Genomic DNA, 17,265 nt, shown 5'->3' on the forward strand with positions numbered 1-17,265 from the left:
GATACAGCTCCACTTTTGTTGTCAGAAGTTCCACAAGAACACCAAGCTATGCAGCAATAGCATGCATACAGAGGACCTAGGTCAAACCTATTCAGGTTTCTTGGTTGTCAGTTCAGTCTCTGTGAGGCCCTATGAACCCTGATTAGTTGATTTTATGGTCTGTGTTCTTGTGATTTCCTTGACTCTTCTGGCTCCTAAATTCCTTCTTGTCCCTCTTTCTCAGAATTCCCTGGGCTCCAGAAAAGACAAGTTTTTTTTTTAAATTAATTAATTAATTTATTTTAAACTCTAAATTTTACTCCCCTCCTGTTCCACCTTCCAACTATTCCACATCCCATATTTCCTCCCTATCCCCTGTCTCCACGAGAATGTCCCCCCACCCCCACACCAGACCTCTAAACTCTTTGGGGACTCCAGTCTCTTGAGGGTTAGGTGCATCTTCCCTGACTGAACCCAGACTCGGCAGTCCTCTGCTGTATATGTGTTGGGGGTCTCCTATCAGCTGATGTTTGCTGCCTGGTTGGTGGTCCAGTGTTTGAGAGATCTCAGGGGTCCAGGTTAATTGAGACTGCTGGTCCTCCTACAGGGTTGCCCTTCTCCTCAGCTTCTTCCAGCTTTTCTGTAATTACACCACAGGGGTCAGCAGCTTCTGTCCATTGGTTGGGTGAAAATATCTGCATCTGACTCTTTGAGCTGCTTGTTGGGTCTTTTGGAGGACAGTCATGATAGGTCCCTTTTTGTGAGTGCTCTATAGCCTCAGTAATAGTGTCAGGCCTTGGAACCTCCTCTTGGTCTGGATCCCACTTTGTGCCTTTTGCTGGACCTTCTTTTCTTCAAACTCCTCTCCATTTCCATCCCTGTAGTTCTTTTAGACAGGAACAATTATGAGTCAGAATTTGCACTGTGGGATGGCAACACCCTCCCTCACTTGATGCCCTGTCTTCCTGTTGGAGGTAGGCTCTATAATTTAATTCTCCCTACTGTTGAGCATTTCATCTAAGGTCCCTCCCTTTGAGTCTTAATAGTCTCTCACCCCCTCTCCAGGTCTCTGGTGCTTTCTGGAGGGTCCCCTCAACCTCCCACCTCCCAAGGTTGCCTATTTCCATTCTTTCTGCTGGCCCTCAGGGCTTCAGTCCTTTTCCCTTACCCAATACCAGATCAGATTCCTCTCTCCTCCCCTCACAACCCACCCCATCCACTTTCCTTCCTTGGTCTCTCCCTCCCTCCCCAGTCATGATTGTCTTCTTTTCCCTCCCAAGTGGGACTGAGGCATTCTTAATTGGGGCCTTCAGCTTTTTGACCTTTTTGAGTTCCATGGACTGTATCTTTGGTATTCTGTACTTTTTTATTGGCTAATATCCACTTATTAGTGAGTACATACCATGCTTGTACTTTTGGGTCTGAGTTACCTCACTCAGAACGATATTGTCCATCATTTGCCTGCAAAACTCAGGATGTTCTCATTCTTAATAGCTGAGTAGTATTTCATTGTGTAGATGAACCACATTTTTGTATCCATTCTTCTGTTGTGGGACATCTGGGTTGTTCCCAGATTCTGGCTATCACAAACAAGGCCACTATGAACATAGCGGAACACGTGCCCTTGTGGCATAATGGGGCATCTTTTAGGTATATACCCAAGAATGGTATTGCTGGGTCTTCAGGTAGAACTCTTTCCAATTTTCTGAGGAACCTCCAGATTGATTTCATGCTGGAGAGATCACTCAATCATTAAAGGCTAGGGTCACAATGAAAAATATAAGACAAGTCTTTTAACATCATTGGAGCATAAAGGAATAATAAAAAGAAAATTTTAAGTCAGTAACAACAGACTGGAAGTTTTGAGTTTATGATGTCATTGAAACCTGATTGTAAGTTTACCATTTTCAGTAGGAAGCTGGCTGAAGTAGGAAGTAGGAAAAAGCAATGCCTGACCTTTACATTTGAACCAGTTATAGGTCTAATAAATTTTTTTATATCCATTTTAGGCTGGAAGGTAATTGTGCTGCTGTTCTGAAGCTTTTTTTGTTTTTAACTTATGGAACTTAGATAGTTTAAACTTTTCTTTAAAGCTCTTAATTTTATATCATCATTAAGCAACATGTTCACCTCATCATTAAGCAACAAGTTATTTTAAAGTGAGAATGTTTTAATGGTGAAAGCAGGTTTTTAAACTTTGACCAGATGAAGCACCAAAAGATGGTATCTGTCTAAGCATCTCTGTTTTTCCCATGATAGGCATAATTTATTTATTTAATATAAAATAGAAAAATATATTCTTTTTTTAAAAAGAAAGTTAAACCACAGGGCTTGTCCTTGAGAGGTTAAGAGAAGGAACATTTAGGAAGGAGCTGGATGAAAGAAATGAAAAAGCATAATTTAGGCATGATAATCCATGTTTTATAAATGGCTTGGGTAATTAGACATAATGATGAAGGAGTGATTGATCAGGTAGCCCTAGATCGTACAGAGTACAGAGTACAGGCCCTGTAGCCCTAAGTTGAATGGGCTGGCTATCAATACCCATCACAGAGATCAGAGAAAGGTAAGTTTTATCAGAGCAAGCAAGAAATATAGCCTCTGTATAAATTAAAAATGACAAAGACTTACCTGCTAACTGGACACTCAGCCTAAGCTCCTGCATGGTAAATATGATGGTTTTGTTGAAGGCAGAAGTCTCAGGGCAGCATCAGTCTTTAGATGCCAGGTACTGAAGAGCTGAGAGATTTTCCTGTGGAGGAGGAACTTGGAGGACTGATCTACTTTGGTGAGACAGGATGGTGCAATTAACTGTACAGTCTCCTGCTTGTCCAAAGTTTAGGCAAGGCCTCAGTGGTGGGTGAGACTTGGGGCAATTCTTTGATCAGGAGCCAGTGTTGCAACACTTGAAGCTGGTCCCAGGTAGAATCTGTTAGTGCCCTATTTTCTTTGGTGATAGTGGTCTCAGGGCTGTTGCCAGAAGCTGGTATTTCTGCCTGTCGCAGGAAGCCTTTTACTCCTCCTCTCACCCATTAAACATCTTAAGTGCCGTATCCAGCAGATCTCTCTGAAAAGTTTAAGGGCCATCATCTAGTACCTGATTTAGAATGTTCTTTTGTATTAAACAAACTTTACTTGTTTTCAGCTACTTTCTTTAGCTGTAACTTTGATAACATACAAAAGCTAAAGCTTGTCCCTGTAAATGAATTATATTTGTACTGAGCATAACTACAAACATATTTTTGAGTACTTTAAAGAATTTGATCATTTATAAGCTGACTAGTAACTTGACTTGTGTGTCTTAATTATTTCTAACAGTTTACAAGCTAGTAACTTTTATAAGATTGAGCCTTAAAATTTATACTCTTAAACAGAAGATCCTTTAGTATTAAAATAAACTTTCAACTATAAATACAGTCCACAGAAATACTGGAACCTCATTTTCCTGATACTTTTATAATGTACTTTTGTAAAATATCACAAAAATGATCAAAAAGGTGGCATGCACCTTTAAAACTAGCACTCAGGAGACAGAGAGAGGCAGATCTCTATGAGTTTAAGGATAGCCTGGTCTACAGAATGAGTTCTAGGACACCCAGGACCATACAGTGAAACTCTGTCTTGAAACCAATTAACCAACTAAACAACAAAACAAAACAAAACAAAACAAAACAAAAAACCCAACGAACTCACTCAATTTATCCAAATAGTTAAAGTCTAACACAAAGGCATAAATGGTTAGACATATATCTTTAAGGTAGAAGAAGTTAGACATATATCTTTAAGTCAGTTTGTGTTAGCTTGAGTAAACCTCAAGAAGACAAAATCTTTAATTAGTTCCTGTTAGCTGACTAATCCTGTATAACCTTAAGACACTATAAACCTTAATTATCAAACACATAATGTAAGTCCTATTTTACATAAACAAGAGTTTAATTCATGTTACATATATGATATGCTGTAGAAAATTAAGATGATACATATATAGATAATTTAACTATCAACTCTGTAACAGAACTTAAATTAACTTTTTGTTACTGATTTTTAAACCATACCCAATGAACTTACACATCCTGAGATAAAGAAAATTTTGATTTCAGTGAAGGATTCCTAAGAAAATGAATCAAAGACAGTAAAACTAAGAGGAAGAAAAGGAGAGTAATTCTGAAAGTTAAACATCTGCAATTATGCTTGTAATTTGTAAACTCTATTATAAATAGTTTACCTATAACGGTCTACATTTGGAAGGCTGGATCTGGACATTTTCAGAGACATATTTGGAAGTTGGCTGTAGTTCTCTATAATGTTATGATAGCAAGAGATAAAGTTGGGACAGGATCTGGATTTCAAACAAGGGTTAGTGAATGTTTTAAGGCTCATTTAATTGTCAAGCTAAAATGGGTTTTGTCTCTTCTTCAGTATTTATTGTAAGTTGCATTGACTGTATAATTTCTAATTGTGTTAGTGTGTTGAAATCTGGCATGTCTGTTACAAGGGTCTATCAACTAGTTTTTGTCTTACTTCCCTGAGTAATAGGGAAGTAACTTTTTTGATTCTCTCAAAAAAGTTTGAAAGTGCTGGAAGAAGTGAGTTAGGCTTTAAGCAGAAGCAAAAAGGTAGCAGGCTTGATTATTGGTGATATAACAGCTTTAATTTCATTAATTGCTAGCACCACTGCTTCTGCAATAGCATTGATACAAGGAGTTAAGACAGCTATCTTTGTTAACTATCTAGCAAAAAAATGTTACTAATGTATTAGGTATACAAAAGAATTTATATAGGTGTCTGGAAAAATGGATTGATGCTCTATAACCTATTCATATTATCTGAAGGAGGTTCAGGGTTCAAGAGTTAGGAGCCATCTCAAGTGCCATGACAAATATCAATGGAGTAGGGTTACTTCTAAAATTTACAATGATTGTCATTATAATTAGAAAAGAGTTTAAAGACACCTGTAGGATATTTGGCATAATCCTAACACCTCTCTGGGTGTTTTAACTTTGCATAGTGAGATTATAAATTTAAAGAATCCTGCTCTGTTGTGCTTTGATGCTGCAGATAATGCTGTTAATATTATTCATGGCCTGAGGTCAGTATTTCCATTTTGGTCAAACCTCAGGAATGGCATATATAGCTTGATCATGCTAGCCCTTCTTGTCCTGGAAATACTTTTATTCCTGCCCATCATGTTAAAGCTTGTCTCTAACTATATCAACAGGCTGGCAGCTAAAGTACATGACTTGAAACTGAAAATGGACCCCTAGACAGAGTTATTAATTTAACAGGCCAGCAATCCAAGGATGGGTAAGATTTTGCGCAGAGCCTTACCAACCTAAGACAGAAGTGCATTGCTTATGATAATGCATATTCCATGAGGAGTAAGGAAGTATTTATCAGAATGACCTAAGACAGACTCAGTCTGGTTTATGCAATAAAAAGGGGGAGATGTGGAGAGCTTTTGGGGCTGCCTGGTAGGAATCTGACATAGGCCAAGGACAAGAAAATGGACTGCAGGCAGGAATCTGACATTAGGCTGGTACAAAGAAATAATTTCAGGCAGAAAATTTTAGGCTAGAACAAAGAAGCAATTTCAGGCAGGAATCTAAATCTTAAGCTAGAACAAAGAAGTAGGCTTCAGGTATGAAAATGACTTTGGGCTAGAACAGGGAAGTAGGCTCAGATATTTTGGTTATCCAGATAAGCCCTTAGAAATCATGATCATTGGAGTGATCATGGGACTCTGTTTACTGTCATGAGTGTTCTTTTACTATCTGGGTTTACTGTCTTGCTTGTTCTTTGACTATTTGCATCTATTGTATTGCTAGTTCCTTAACCTAGAACTGACCTTGATACTTGCATGTAATTTAAACAATATAAAGGCAAAAAAGGAAGAGGAGGGATGGAACAGGAGATTAATGGGTGGGGGGAATGAGGAAGGGGAATAGCATCTGAATTGTAAATAAGTAAAATATTGAATAAAAAAATTAAAAAAGGAAATAGTTTACCTTTTAGCTGTTCTAAAATACATAGTGTCTTTTTCCTGGGCTGTTCTGTTTCGATCTCATTTTTTTTCTGTTACAGACTCAGGTTGCCAACTTGACCATGATAGAGACTTTGGAGAAAACTTTCAGACAAATATACTTAGGTCTAGAGCAGGTCAAATTCAAACTCCAGACTCAGCTTATTAGTAGTGTAGACCAGCATGTTACACCATCCTAATATTATCCAACCCCAAAGACACTTGCGTATCTGTAAGACTGACTCCAGTGCTCAGAGGGAGAAATGATAGAGAGTACAGAAATCTTAGAGAAAAGGGATTTTCTTTTTAGAGTGAAGAGTAACGAAAGCCAGAGTAATGAAAGCTTAGAGATAAATGATTTTGAATAATTTACTCCTTTGTGGCAGAGGTTGTTGCAATCTGTGTGAATTATGAAGTTGAATGCACCATTTTCTGGCCATTGAGATTGATTTTCTAGTTTGCAGTTAAAATAAGGCAGTAAGGCCTAATGAGATCTGAGTCTGAGGAAGGACAGAGACTTGAGAAGGCAGGCAAAGGAGTGGTGACATCTGGCTGATGGTGGAAGGAGGCTATGATTGATGAGATAGATGATGGAGGGCTGAAGAGGGAGGGGTAGAAAAGTAACCACAGTATCAGGGCAAAAAGTAGATAGGAAGCAGGAAAAGTCTTCCTTAAGTCTGGACATTGGGAACTGTAAGGAGAAGATCTGCTGGAAGGAGGAGACCAATGGCTTATACAAGTGAAAGGGGTAGGAGGGATTAAAGATTGATCATAAGTATGCAGAAGGAGAGAGTGGTGAGCTGGTAGAGGGGTGGAGTAAGTGTCTCTGAATGGAAACTCAATCCAGATGGTGTCCCCAAGTGAAGTGAAGTTCAAGTGAATTCCCAGATTGTGAGAGATGGTTGTCCCAAACCAAGTGAAGGATGTCAAGGAGGGTGTGAGAAACTGCCTGGTATACAGCAAGACTTTTGTAGCAGGCTTCAGTGAGGATGAGAGAAAATCTGGAACTGTCCAGAGAGAAGGGCATTTGCCCTAGCTTGTAAGGAGAGGTGAGTAGGCATTCAGGAGAAAGAAATGGTGAGAGAGATGGACTCAGAATCTCAGAATATGGTGTACGACAGAGGCAAATGATGTGTACCATGGAAAAGCCCAGAAATCAGTTTTTTGTTTAGTGAAAGGGGGAACTTACTCCCCAAAGGTATTTCTTCTAGGTTTTTGGCACCAAATGTAAGCAGATGTAGCAATAAACAACCAAATACAGCCATTTTCAGTACATAAAAGAACAGTTTAATTTAAAAATATGTCAAGTTGCCTCAGACAGTAGAGGACAGCAGCACCTGCAGAAGCTTGTTGGGTTTTAGGTGGGTGGATAGAGCCTAGTGATGGGGGAGGTTACTGCTCAGAAGCTGGAAAAGCCAGGTGGTTAGCATGGGGACTCTTTCAGACAGATGAAGTACTGACAGTTGCAATTAGGTGCATTCACACAACCTTGTTTTCTTTTTCTTTTATTGGTTATTTTATTTATTTGAATTTCAAATTGCCTCTTCCTGGTTTCCCCTCTGCAACCCCTATTCCACCCTCCTCCCCCTGCCTCTATGAAGGTGTTACCCCAACTACCCAACAACTCCTGTCTCACCTCCCTAACATCCTCCTATGCTGGGGCATTTAGCCTCCATAGGCCTCTCCTCCTCTGTTAAATATACAGCTGGAGCCATGAGTCCTTCCATGTATACTCTTTTGTTGGTGATTTAGTCCATGGGAGCTTTGGGGAGTCTGGTTAGTTGTTGAACTCATGGCCTTGGGACGAGCAGTCAGTGCTCTTAACTGCTGAGGTATTTCTCCATCCTCCTCAGACAGCCTTTAAGGGCTTCTGAGAAATGCTTTAGGTTTCTGTTTTCTAGTAAAACCCAGTTCATGTGGAAGTCAAGTCATTGCCATCAGCAATCCACTTTGGGAACCTAACAAATATAAGAATATAGCTATTCCTTGATAAATATATTTATTATTATTATTACTTTTACTTTTTTTACAGTTCAGTTAAAAACTCCTTCTAGTCTGCCCTCCCACAGTCTAACATCCCATCCCTCCTCACTCCTGTCTCCAAGAAAATGTTTCTCCCTCACTCTCCTCCCCAGGTCTCCCCACTCCCTGGGACCTCAAGTCTCTGGAAGATTAGGTGCATCTTCTCTCAATGTGGCCATACCAGGCAGTCCTCTGGTGTATATGTGTTGGGAGCCTTATACCAGATATATGCTGCCTTATTGGTGGCTCAGTGTCTGATAGATCTCAGGGGTCCAGGTTAGTTGAGACTGCTGGTTTTCCTATGGGGTTGTCCTCTTCCATAGCTTCTTCCAGTCTTTCCCTAATTCAAACACAGGAATACCCGACTTCTTTCCACTGGTTGGGTGTAAGTATTTGCCTCTGTCTCAGTCAGCTGCTTGTTGTGCCTCTCCAAGGACAGCCATACCATAGCATCAGTAACAGTGTCAGGCCTTGGAGCCTTCCCTTGAGATGGATCCCAAGTTGGGCCAGTCGCTGGACCTCCTTTCCCTCACTCTTGCGGGGAATGATAGCTTGTGCATAGATATGAACTCATTCAGTTGGGCTGAGTTGTGAGTCCCCTCACGTCTTCTATTCTTTGTGGGCACCTCAGGGAGGCATGCCTCCAGAGAGAAGCAGAAATGCTCGGGATTTTGACTGAATTGCTTCCGCATGGTGCCAGAAATGTGGGCTGTGAGAAGCCGCAGGGGCGCCTCAGGGTGGGGAGAAAACTCAGTCTGAAGTTCTGTGGGAGGGGCAGGGGCTCTTGACTTGGGGATCCCCAGGCCAGGAGGTGGCTGGGGATCAACTGATCTCAAGCTCTGGGGCTCCCAGATGCCACTGGGAGGCCATGGCAAAATGGATAACCAGCCCGCACACTGAGAGAGCAAGGGAGGGGGAAGAGAAGAAAGAAGCCCCAGGCACCCTGTGGGAAGAGACTCGGTTATACACGATTGGCAGGGTTAGCAGCCCGACTAGCTTGTTTGAAGATGTGGACCTCCACAGCTGGAATGCAGAGAGGTCCTCAGGGAAGTGCAGCGGGGCCCCCCCCAAAGACACGTGGAGTTCATAGTTCCATAAGCTTTATTTTCATAGTGGATGGTAGTTGAATCTGGAGGCACCCTCACTCAGGTCAGGGTGGACCTTACTTAGGGAGGGAGGGGGGAAGAGGGTCTGGGAAGAAAAACTTAATTACCTATGCCCTCTGGCCTTTAGGTATCTCATTAATATGGAAATCTCTTGAGGCTGAGGCCTGTAGTCACACCCTCTACTTGTGGAGTGGCTGGTAGGAGCGTTACTCTACATGACTGAACAGTGCAGATCAAATGGAGGTCTACGCCATGTGTCAGGAGTCTGGATTCTGGGAGCATAGCGGAATAGATGCCCGTCCCTCACAGGCATGCACACCTGTTGGGTCTCCAGGCTATTTCCAGCCAGCGCTTCTACCAAAACCAAGCCATCCTATCACATTCCCACACACTCCCTTCTCCATTTTTGTTCCTGCAGTTCGTTTAGACAGGAACAATTCTGGGTCAGAGTTTTTGACTGTGGGATGGCAACTCCATCCCTCCACTTGATGCTCTGTCATTCTACTGGAGGTGGACTCTGTGCCTTGAGAGACTCCTGCCTCCCAGGTCTCTGGTATATTCTAAATGGACCTCCCCACCTTCCACCTCCCAAGGTTGCATATTTCCATTTTCTCTGCTGGCCTTCAGGGCTTCTCTCCTGTTCCCACCCTCCCAATACCTGATCATGTTTCCCTTTTCCCTTCCCCTCCCCTCTCCCATCTAGATCCCTCCCTCCCTCTGCCTCCCATGATTGCTTTCTTCTCCCTCACAAGTGGAATTGAAGCACCCTCACTTGGGCCCTTTGGCTTGTTAACCTTCTTGAATTCTGTGGATTGTATTTCTTGATATTTTAACAACTAAAATTGGCTGCTTTGACATCAACTTGAGGCTCATGATGTAACTTTCTTTGTTCTTCACAGATTTGTGGTATGGACATCTTCGTTTGGCTTGCTGATCAACTTTCAGCACCTGATGGCTAATGTTTTCCTATTGCAGTGTCTTTTTGGTACAATTACCATTCCAGCTAATTGTGTTGGATTTTTTTTGGTGAATCACTTGGGCCGCAGAATAAGTCAACTATTTATCATATCCCTATTTGGAATTTCCATTTTGGCCATAACATTTGTGCCTCAAGGTGAGGAAAAGATGCAGGGTGAGCAAAGAAATAATCTCCTTCTCTTTCCTTGGGACTTTTAGGCTCACCTATAAAATCAGAAGAAAACACATTCTAAGGATTTTTTTTTGTGTTGCTAATCTGGGTGTTTAGGGCACACTATTCCATTAAGGTACCCAGAGCTGAACATCAGTCACATTTGGTTATAGAAGATGAATGTTTACGATATTCAATATGCACATGAAAACTGGTGTCAATTATTCCCAAGTTTTGTTATTCTACATAAGACCCTATAATCTGATTGGCCATGTCCAGCTCTATCTTATTACTTCATCTTCAGTAGGAATTTATTTTCTGAATTCTGTGTATCTACTTTATGAGCCTCATGATATAAGGACACAAATACAACTCTCTTTGGAAATCAAGAAAATGGATATCCCTTGTATTGAAGTACATAAAATATGAATCATTAAGCATTAAGACTTTAGAACCAACTACACTGAATTTAAATAGACTTAAGTAATAGCAGTACATAGGTGGTCATAACTCTTGAATATCAGCAATGAAGTAATTTTTTTTTTTTTGCTTCACATGAAGGCTCAGTGCAAAGTTTGGATCTTACATAACACCAAATTGTGTAGAAAATGACTTTATGAAACTTTCCTTGAGTGCTTTTTTAAAAGTCTGACATGTTTCCAAGCAGCAGTTCTTGAGTCTTGAGACATTATTTCAAACCAAACCAATCTCTAGATTGCACACCATTGTAGGGAGTCTGTCTTTTCATAACATAATTCTACAATATTTCAAATCAACTGGCTATGAGTACCTGAATGAATATATAATCCTTAGTCACTTCTCCACAGCATTCCTACATTCTCTATGAGAAACTGCTGAAAGACTGGATAAAAAAGTACGAAAGTGAGCTCCTTCTGAACTCACCCAGTTTTCTACTTCTTAAGCAAATATTAAGAGATTTAAGGCATACGTATCCAGTTGTTTAGAAGCTTTGATTTCCCATAAACTAATATAGGCAGATAGATCACATTCTTCAATTTATTAGCCACTAAGGGAATTCTATCTTTGTAAACTTTCTCTACACTATATTTTACACTTTTACTCATTCCCAGTAAGGATAGTTTCTTTTTGGGATTTGAGAAGTACAAATTCCACAGCTTAGATCTCATGATTCTCCTTGGTCTTCCTCTCTCTAGAAATGCAGATCCTACGAATGGTTTTGGCAACTTTGGGAGGAGCATTTTCTTTTGTCTCTGTTGGCAATACTCTTGTGCATGCAAATGAGCTACTTCCCACTATAATCAGGTACAAGACTCAAGGTTCACTATCAGGCTCAGAACAAACTTTTAATTAATTAATTAAAATTTTTCTGTGCATATGCATGTGAATATATGATAGGTGTTTATGCACATATGTGCTTGCTATCATGTACCCATGGAGGTCAGAAGACAACTTTCAGGAGTTGATTCTCTTCTTCTGGTCTTAGGAACTGAAATCAAGTCATCAAACTTGATGGTAAACACTTTTACCTGCTGAGTCATCTTGCTGACTTCTTAGCTTATTTACATTCATTGACTGCATAGTTAGTTATCTAAAACAATTGATTGTGAAGATAGCAACAAGTATGTCCAAAGTTTCTTCAAAGTTACCTTTTGGTCAGTTCTTGTTAAATCTACATGTACCACTAATTCAACTTCATGTAATATTTGAAACTCAGAAAAGACAAAAGTCATGAGAAATAATCTACTTTACTGTGTGTTGTTTTTAACCTTTCAAAATCAATTCTAAAAAGTTAGCATGAAGAATAATAGGTTTATTATACATTTACACACCTACTCTGTTTTGGTTGCTCTGCTGCTTTTATCCAATTCCCTTCTGCTATTTACCCTCATATCTCTAATTACTGCCTCCTCCTTTCAGGTCATGCCTGTGTGGCATGTGTGTGTATGTGTGAGTGTGTGTGTGTGTGTGTGTATGTGTGTATATCATTAACTTCTTTTTCACTTAAGATCTTTTCTTTCCCCCTCATTGTACCCTCTCTAGTTTCCAAGTGTCTATCAATAACTCCGCCCCATGTACAGATATACATAAAAGCTAAAATCTAGGATTTTCACAGTAGAAAAAAATGTGTAGTATTTGTTTTTCTCACATCTTGTTTTGTAAATGATAAATGAGTGTTTTAATATGTGGTCTTGAGAAAAGATACTATCAAATGAAACAGAAATGGGAAAAACAAGAGTAAAAATTATCAACATTGTTATGTCTAAATACACTGCTTATTTCCATAATTAATGCAAAGGCTAAGTCACAAATTTCAAATGTGCGTCCTCATGGAGTTATTTCTGCATTTTGTTTTGTGCTCAAGGGCAACTGCTTTAGGAGTCATTGGAATTGCAGGTAGTATTGGGGCAGCCCTGTCTCCTCTGTTTATGATCCTCAGAACATACTCTGCCTCCTTGCCCTGGATCATCTATGGGGTTCTTCCCTTCCTTGGTGCCCTTGTTGTCCTTCTCCTACCTGAGACCAAGAATCAGCCTCTGCCTGACTCCATACAAGATGTGGAGAATGAGTAAGTAGAATCCTGCCCCTCATAGGACTTGGGCACTAATGGTCTTGTGATGAGGCAGGTGAGACAGCCTTGACTCCCAAACAGGTGAGACAGCCTTGACTCCCAAACAGCTCTGTGTCAGGTAGGCTGATAACTAGGCAGTTTTGTTTGTTTGTTTGTTTACACATGGAAGTTGTATTTGGTATAGGAACCATTTGCACGTATTTTTATACATTGATTTCAGAAGTGCCTGGAAACTCTCTAAATAACAAAGACCAGCATAGGGATATTTAGAGATAACTAGGACAAGAATATATGTCATTTGTTCTCTCTGACCTCATGTGAAGCACATATCTTTGATGATATTTCACAAGCATGCACAAACACAAATGTCATTTTGTCCCTCATACCTGGTAAATGCTGGTAAGCTGTCTGAAACTCACAGTACTTATGTGCTTGAGTGTACAATGGTCACTGAATAACTTAAAGGAAATTGCATACAGGTCTAAAGGACCTGCCACTAATGACACTGTATCTGAATGACGGAATCTTGTTTTTGCTATTAGACGCAGATTATTTTTGTTACACTAGAAATAAAAGTGTTCATGACAGAGAAGAAGGGAATCATCAACAAAAGGGTCATAGAATGTAAAAAAATGAGCAGAATTTCAAAACTTATGAGGCATTTCTATTGCTTCCCCTCACCCAAACATCCTTGGAGAATACCATAATAGTCAAGGTAGAAAGTTCCCTAGTTTGCTTCTCTGTTGCTGTGATAGAATACTGAGCAGATGCAACTTGAGGAGTGAAGGGTTTATTTTAGTTTACAGGTTAGTCCATCACTGAGAGAAGCTCAGACAGGAGCTTAAATTAGAAACTAATCAAGCAATGCTATTTACTAGTTTGCTTCCTCTGGCTTGTTCAGCTACTTTTCATATACAGCTTAGGCTATCTCCTAAATATGTCACCAGAGTGAGTTGGATCCTTTTATCTCAACTTGCAACCAAAAAATTCTCTAAAAACATGCCACAGACTCATCTGATGAATCAGTTTCTCAACCAACATTCTTGCTTCTCAAGTATGTCAAGTTGACAACCAAGATTAGCTATTGCATGGAAGTTACTAGGAGATTGGTCTTTTACTTGACAAGATGCACTCAAATCATTTTTGGCAGAAACAATAGGTGTTTTCAAAGCAGTTGGGTGAAGGATGAGGATGTAGGGATATCATTTTTCTCTGTGTCCTCTTAGATTTACTGTGTTTCTTGTGTTTGCTATATGTGTTACAGAGGAAGAGTCTCCAGACAAGCAAAGCAGAAAGATACTTTCATCAAAATGACACAGTTTTAAGGAACTCCAAAAACTGGAATCTGATAAAGGAGCAAGATAAGAAAACTATCACTCAGATTTGTGATGGTCCAGGTTCACTCTAGATATAGCAAAATTCTAGATCAAATAACAACATAGCAAAAAGTTTGTATTAAATTTAAAATTTCCATACTCAACTGATATACAAATTATCTCAATAAAAATTAAAGGAAAACGTAACACAGTGAAATAAATCTTCAGAGACATTTTTATGACAATAGACACCAATGAAGTTTCCAGATAGGACTTGGATGAATCTTCTTCCAATTATTGTGACATGATGCTTGGGAAAAATTAAAGATGGACAATTTATTGTGAAATTCTCATTAGTTTTATTCCATGGCTGTTGGGGTAATCTCTTGTGTACTGTGTAAAGATTGTCTTTGTATTATTCAAATGCTGTTTCTGTACCAGCAGAGATTTGAGTACAGCTGGACGTTGGTATTATTATTTTTATGAAGCACCACCTGTCTCAGTATTCTGTAAACATCTTCTCTATTACCTTATGGTTGGTTTAATAAAGAGGTGAATGGTCTATACCAGGGCATGAGATGAAAAGTGAGACATTTGATTTGGCAAGAGATAGGAACTCTGGGAAATAACTGATGATGAAATTTATCAGCTATTAACAGGAAATATGTTAGAAGCCTCAGAATTGTGTAAGAAACATCACGTTAACAGCAAAGGTTTGAAGAAAGATTTTTCTATCACTTGGCAACAAGCCAAGAAAATGATAAGGAAATGTCCTCTTTATTTAACCTAACTCCATTACCTTCAGTAAATAATCCAAAAGGTACCCAAAGAAATAAAATTTTACAAATGGATGTGTTTTATTTTTCAGAGTTTGGAAAAATTAAAGTATGTGCACTATTTCATAGATATATATTCAGGATTTAAATGGGCAACTGCTTTTCTGAAAAGGCTGATTTTGCAATTACACATTTATTATAAGTTATGGCTATTATGGGGATACTTTTAGAAATTAAGACTAAAAATGCTTCAGCATATTTCCCTAGTAAAATGAAAGTTTTTTTTGCATATTACAACATACAGCTTATTATATGCATACCACATAATCCTACAGGATAAGCAATTATACAAAGATCAAATCATACTTTAAAAGAGATGCTTAAGTTAAAAATATCTCTCTGGGTTCCCTGAGGGACAAGCCTGACTGCATAGAGGTTGATGTCAAAAGTATCCCCACTCCAAGAAAAAGACATCAGGATGGGTATGGCCCTCATGCCTCACTGGACAATGACAGGAGGACCAGAGCCATTACAAGATCCCCTTCAATTACTGGAGGTCAGGCCTCTATCCCTGCCTTTGCGAGATTAGAATCACCATGGCTCTTTTATACTTGGAGAAGGGAGGAGATGTCGGGGCAGCCCTGCTTATACGCTGAACCATGGATCTAAAATCAGCAATAGGCCTGACATACATGCATGCTAACACAAAGTCTTGGGTCTCTGTGGAAAAACATTAAAACAGATGGCTATAAGCTATTGTAAACAGGCAGCTTTTCTGGAAATTTACCAGCCCGAGTAGTCATAGACCTTGTAAATAGGTAGCCTTAATGGACAGTACCAACTTAGATAAGTACAAGTGAATCATAGGCAGATAGTTCATAGTGACCTGTCCCTTGAACCCTCACCCAGCCGATATACTGTTCTGAAAGATATCTGTACTCCCCCCGAACACCTACACTCAGGTGTCATCCCCTTCCCCACATCCTGCCTTTTTGTATTTATAACCCCTGTGTGAATAAGTAAAGATTATGACTTGATTTAAAAAAAAAGGAATGCTTAATTAAACAGAAAGTGGTACTAAAGACCCCCCCAGAGAAATATTACATAGTACTTTATTATCTTTAAAAATTTTAAAGCTTATGAACAGAAAACAACAGCTGCTGAGAGACATTAGATTGTAGGAAAATACCCTGCTGAATTAAACCAGTCTGTATGTTTTAACAATGTGTTAAGTTACAAATAGAAGTCAGGAAATGTGTTGCATGGGGGCAGAGGCTATGCCTTTGTTTCAGCAGAAAACAAAAAGCTGAATATTTCTTCAATATTAATAAATATTAGCTTTAACTTGGGGAAAGCTCCTGAAAATCCTGGCTTCATACTTGAAGGAAGAAACCAAGAAGAACAAAAAAACAAGTAACATGAATGTTGATCCCTCTTTATGGGAACAGCTCTGAGATTGGCTGAGACATGTCACTACATAGCCAATAAATATTGTTGGCTACAGAGTCCTCAGTATTTATTGTTGCATGCCATCCTTTCATATGACATGGATGGAGATTTATATTACAATTTGGCTATACAGTCCAAATGGACCTGTAAAGTTTAATGGCTTTCCTGATCAGACAAAGAGCAGAGAGTAATCTTTAGCTGATTTGTGTACACTGCTCACTCCATCCATATATTAATGCAGAAATGTCTATTTCCTCAAAACCTATATCCAGAATGATTTCAAAGTGTTAGCTCAATTGTTCCATCCTCCAAAACTTCCAGTCATTTCTTCAATTAAACCCTGTACTTTCCCATCACACAGAGACTGGAGAGCAAATGATATAGCTGACTCTCCCACAACTTGACCACTTTCCCAATTTTCTTAAGGTCCCTAAAGAATGCTGTTGCCCTTAGACAGTAGGAAGCAACGTTAAGAGAATGATGTCCCTATTTCCAAGAGGTGGCATGGGCAATTGTTGGTCATTAGTGGGTGATGGGTGTTTGTCTTTATTTAAGGAGGGTTAGTCACAAGTTGTTAATGGTCTTTGTCGGGGAGGAAACAAAGTAAAGGAGGCTAGATTCAAGAATATGTTTCTTTCTTTTTGTTCAATCTTTCATTATTTCTCTCCTATCTAGTGTTAAGGAGAACATGGGGAGACGGGATAAAAAGAAAAATGGGGAATATAAAAAAAATGATAGGATAAAAGGGTAGATTATTGAATTTAATTTAGACCAGAAAACAACAGCAAGCCAAATGTTTTTACATTGGTATGGATTTTTGTATATTGCTAGAAAATTAAGGTTATTTTTGTTATAACATACTATATATAAGTTTCAGCTCTTGTTTAAGGCATTGAACCTATACAACTCACTTTAAAA

At 39.3% G+C, this 17,265-nt stretch overlaps 1 protein-coding gene across 5 annotated transcripts in view; it reads left to right on the top strand.

The window, feature by feature from the left end:
- The window catches only part of LOC114629501 (solute carrier family 22 member 19-like), an 81,922-nt gene extending 66,949 nt beyond the window's left edge, over positions 1-14,973 (top strand). Inside the window, exons 7-10 of one of the 5 annotated variants that reach the window (XM_028777542.1) lie at positions 10,026-10,240; positions 11,431-11,539; positions 12,600-12,803; positions 14,062-14,973. In XM_028777542.1, coding sequence (XP_028633375.1) covers positions 10,026-10,240; positions 11,431-11,539; positions 12,600-12,803; positions 14,062-14,131 — 598 coding nt within the window. In that variant the 3' untranslated portion in view covers positions 14,132-14,973. The remainder of the gene's footprint in view (positions 1-10,025; positions 10,241-11,430; positions 11,540-12,599; positions 12,804-14,061) is intronic. The other 4 variants (XM_028777543.1, XM_028777544.1, XM_028777545.1 and 1 more) reach the window with 4 other exon arrangements.
- Positions 14,974-17,265: the final 2,292 nt, after the last annotated feature.

Source organism: Grammomys surdaster, unplaced genomic scaffold (genome assembly GCF_004785775.1).
Source record: "Grammomys surdaster isolate TR1022 unplaced genomic scaffold, NIH_TR_1.0 310, whole genome shotgun sequence".
Lineage (NCBI taxonomy): Eukaryota > Metazoa > Chordata > Mammalia > Rodentia > Muridae > Grammomys > Grammomys surdaster.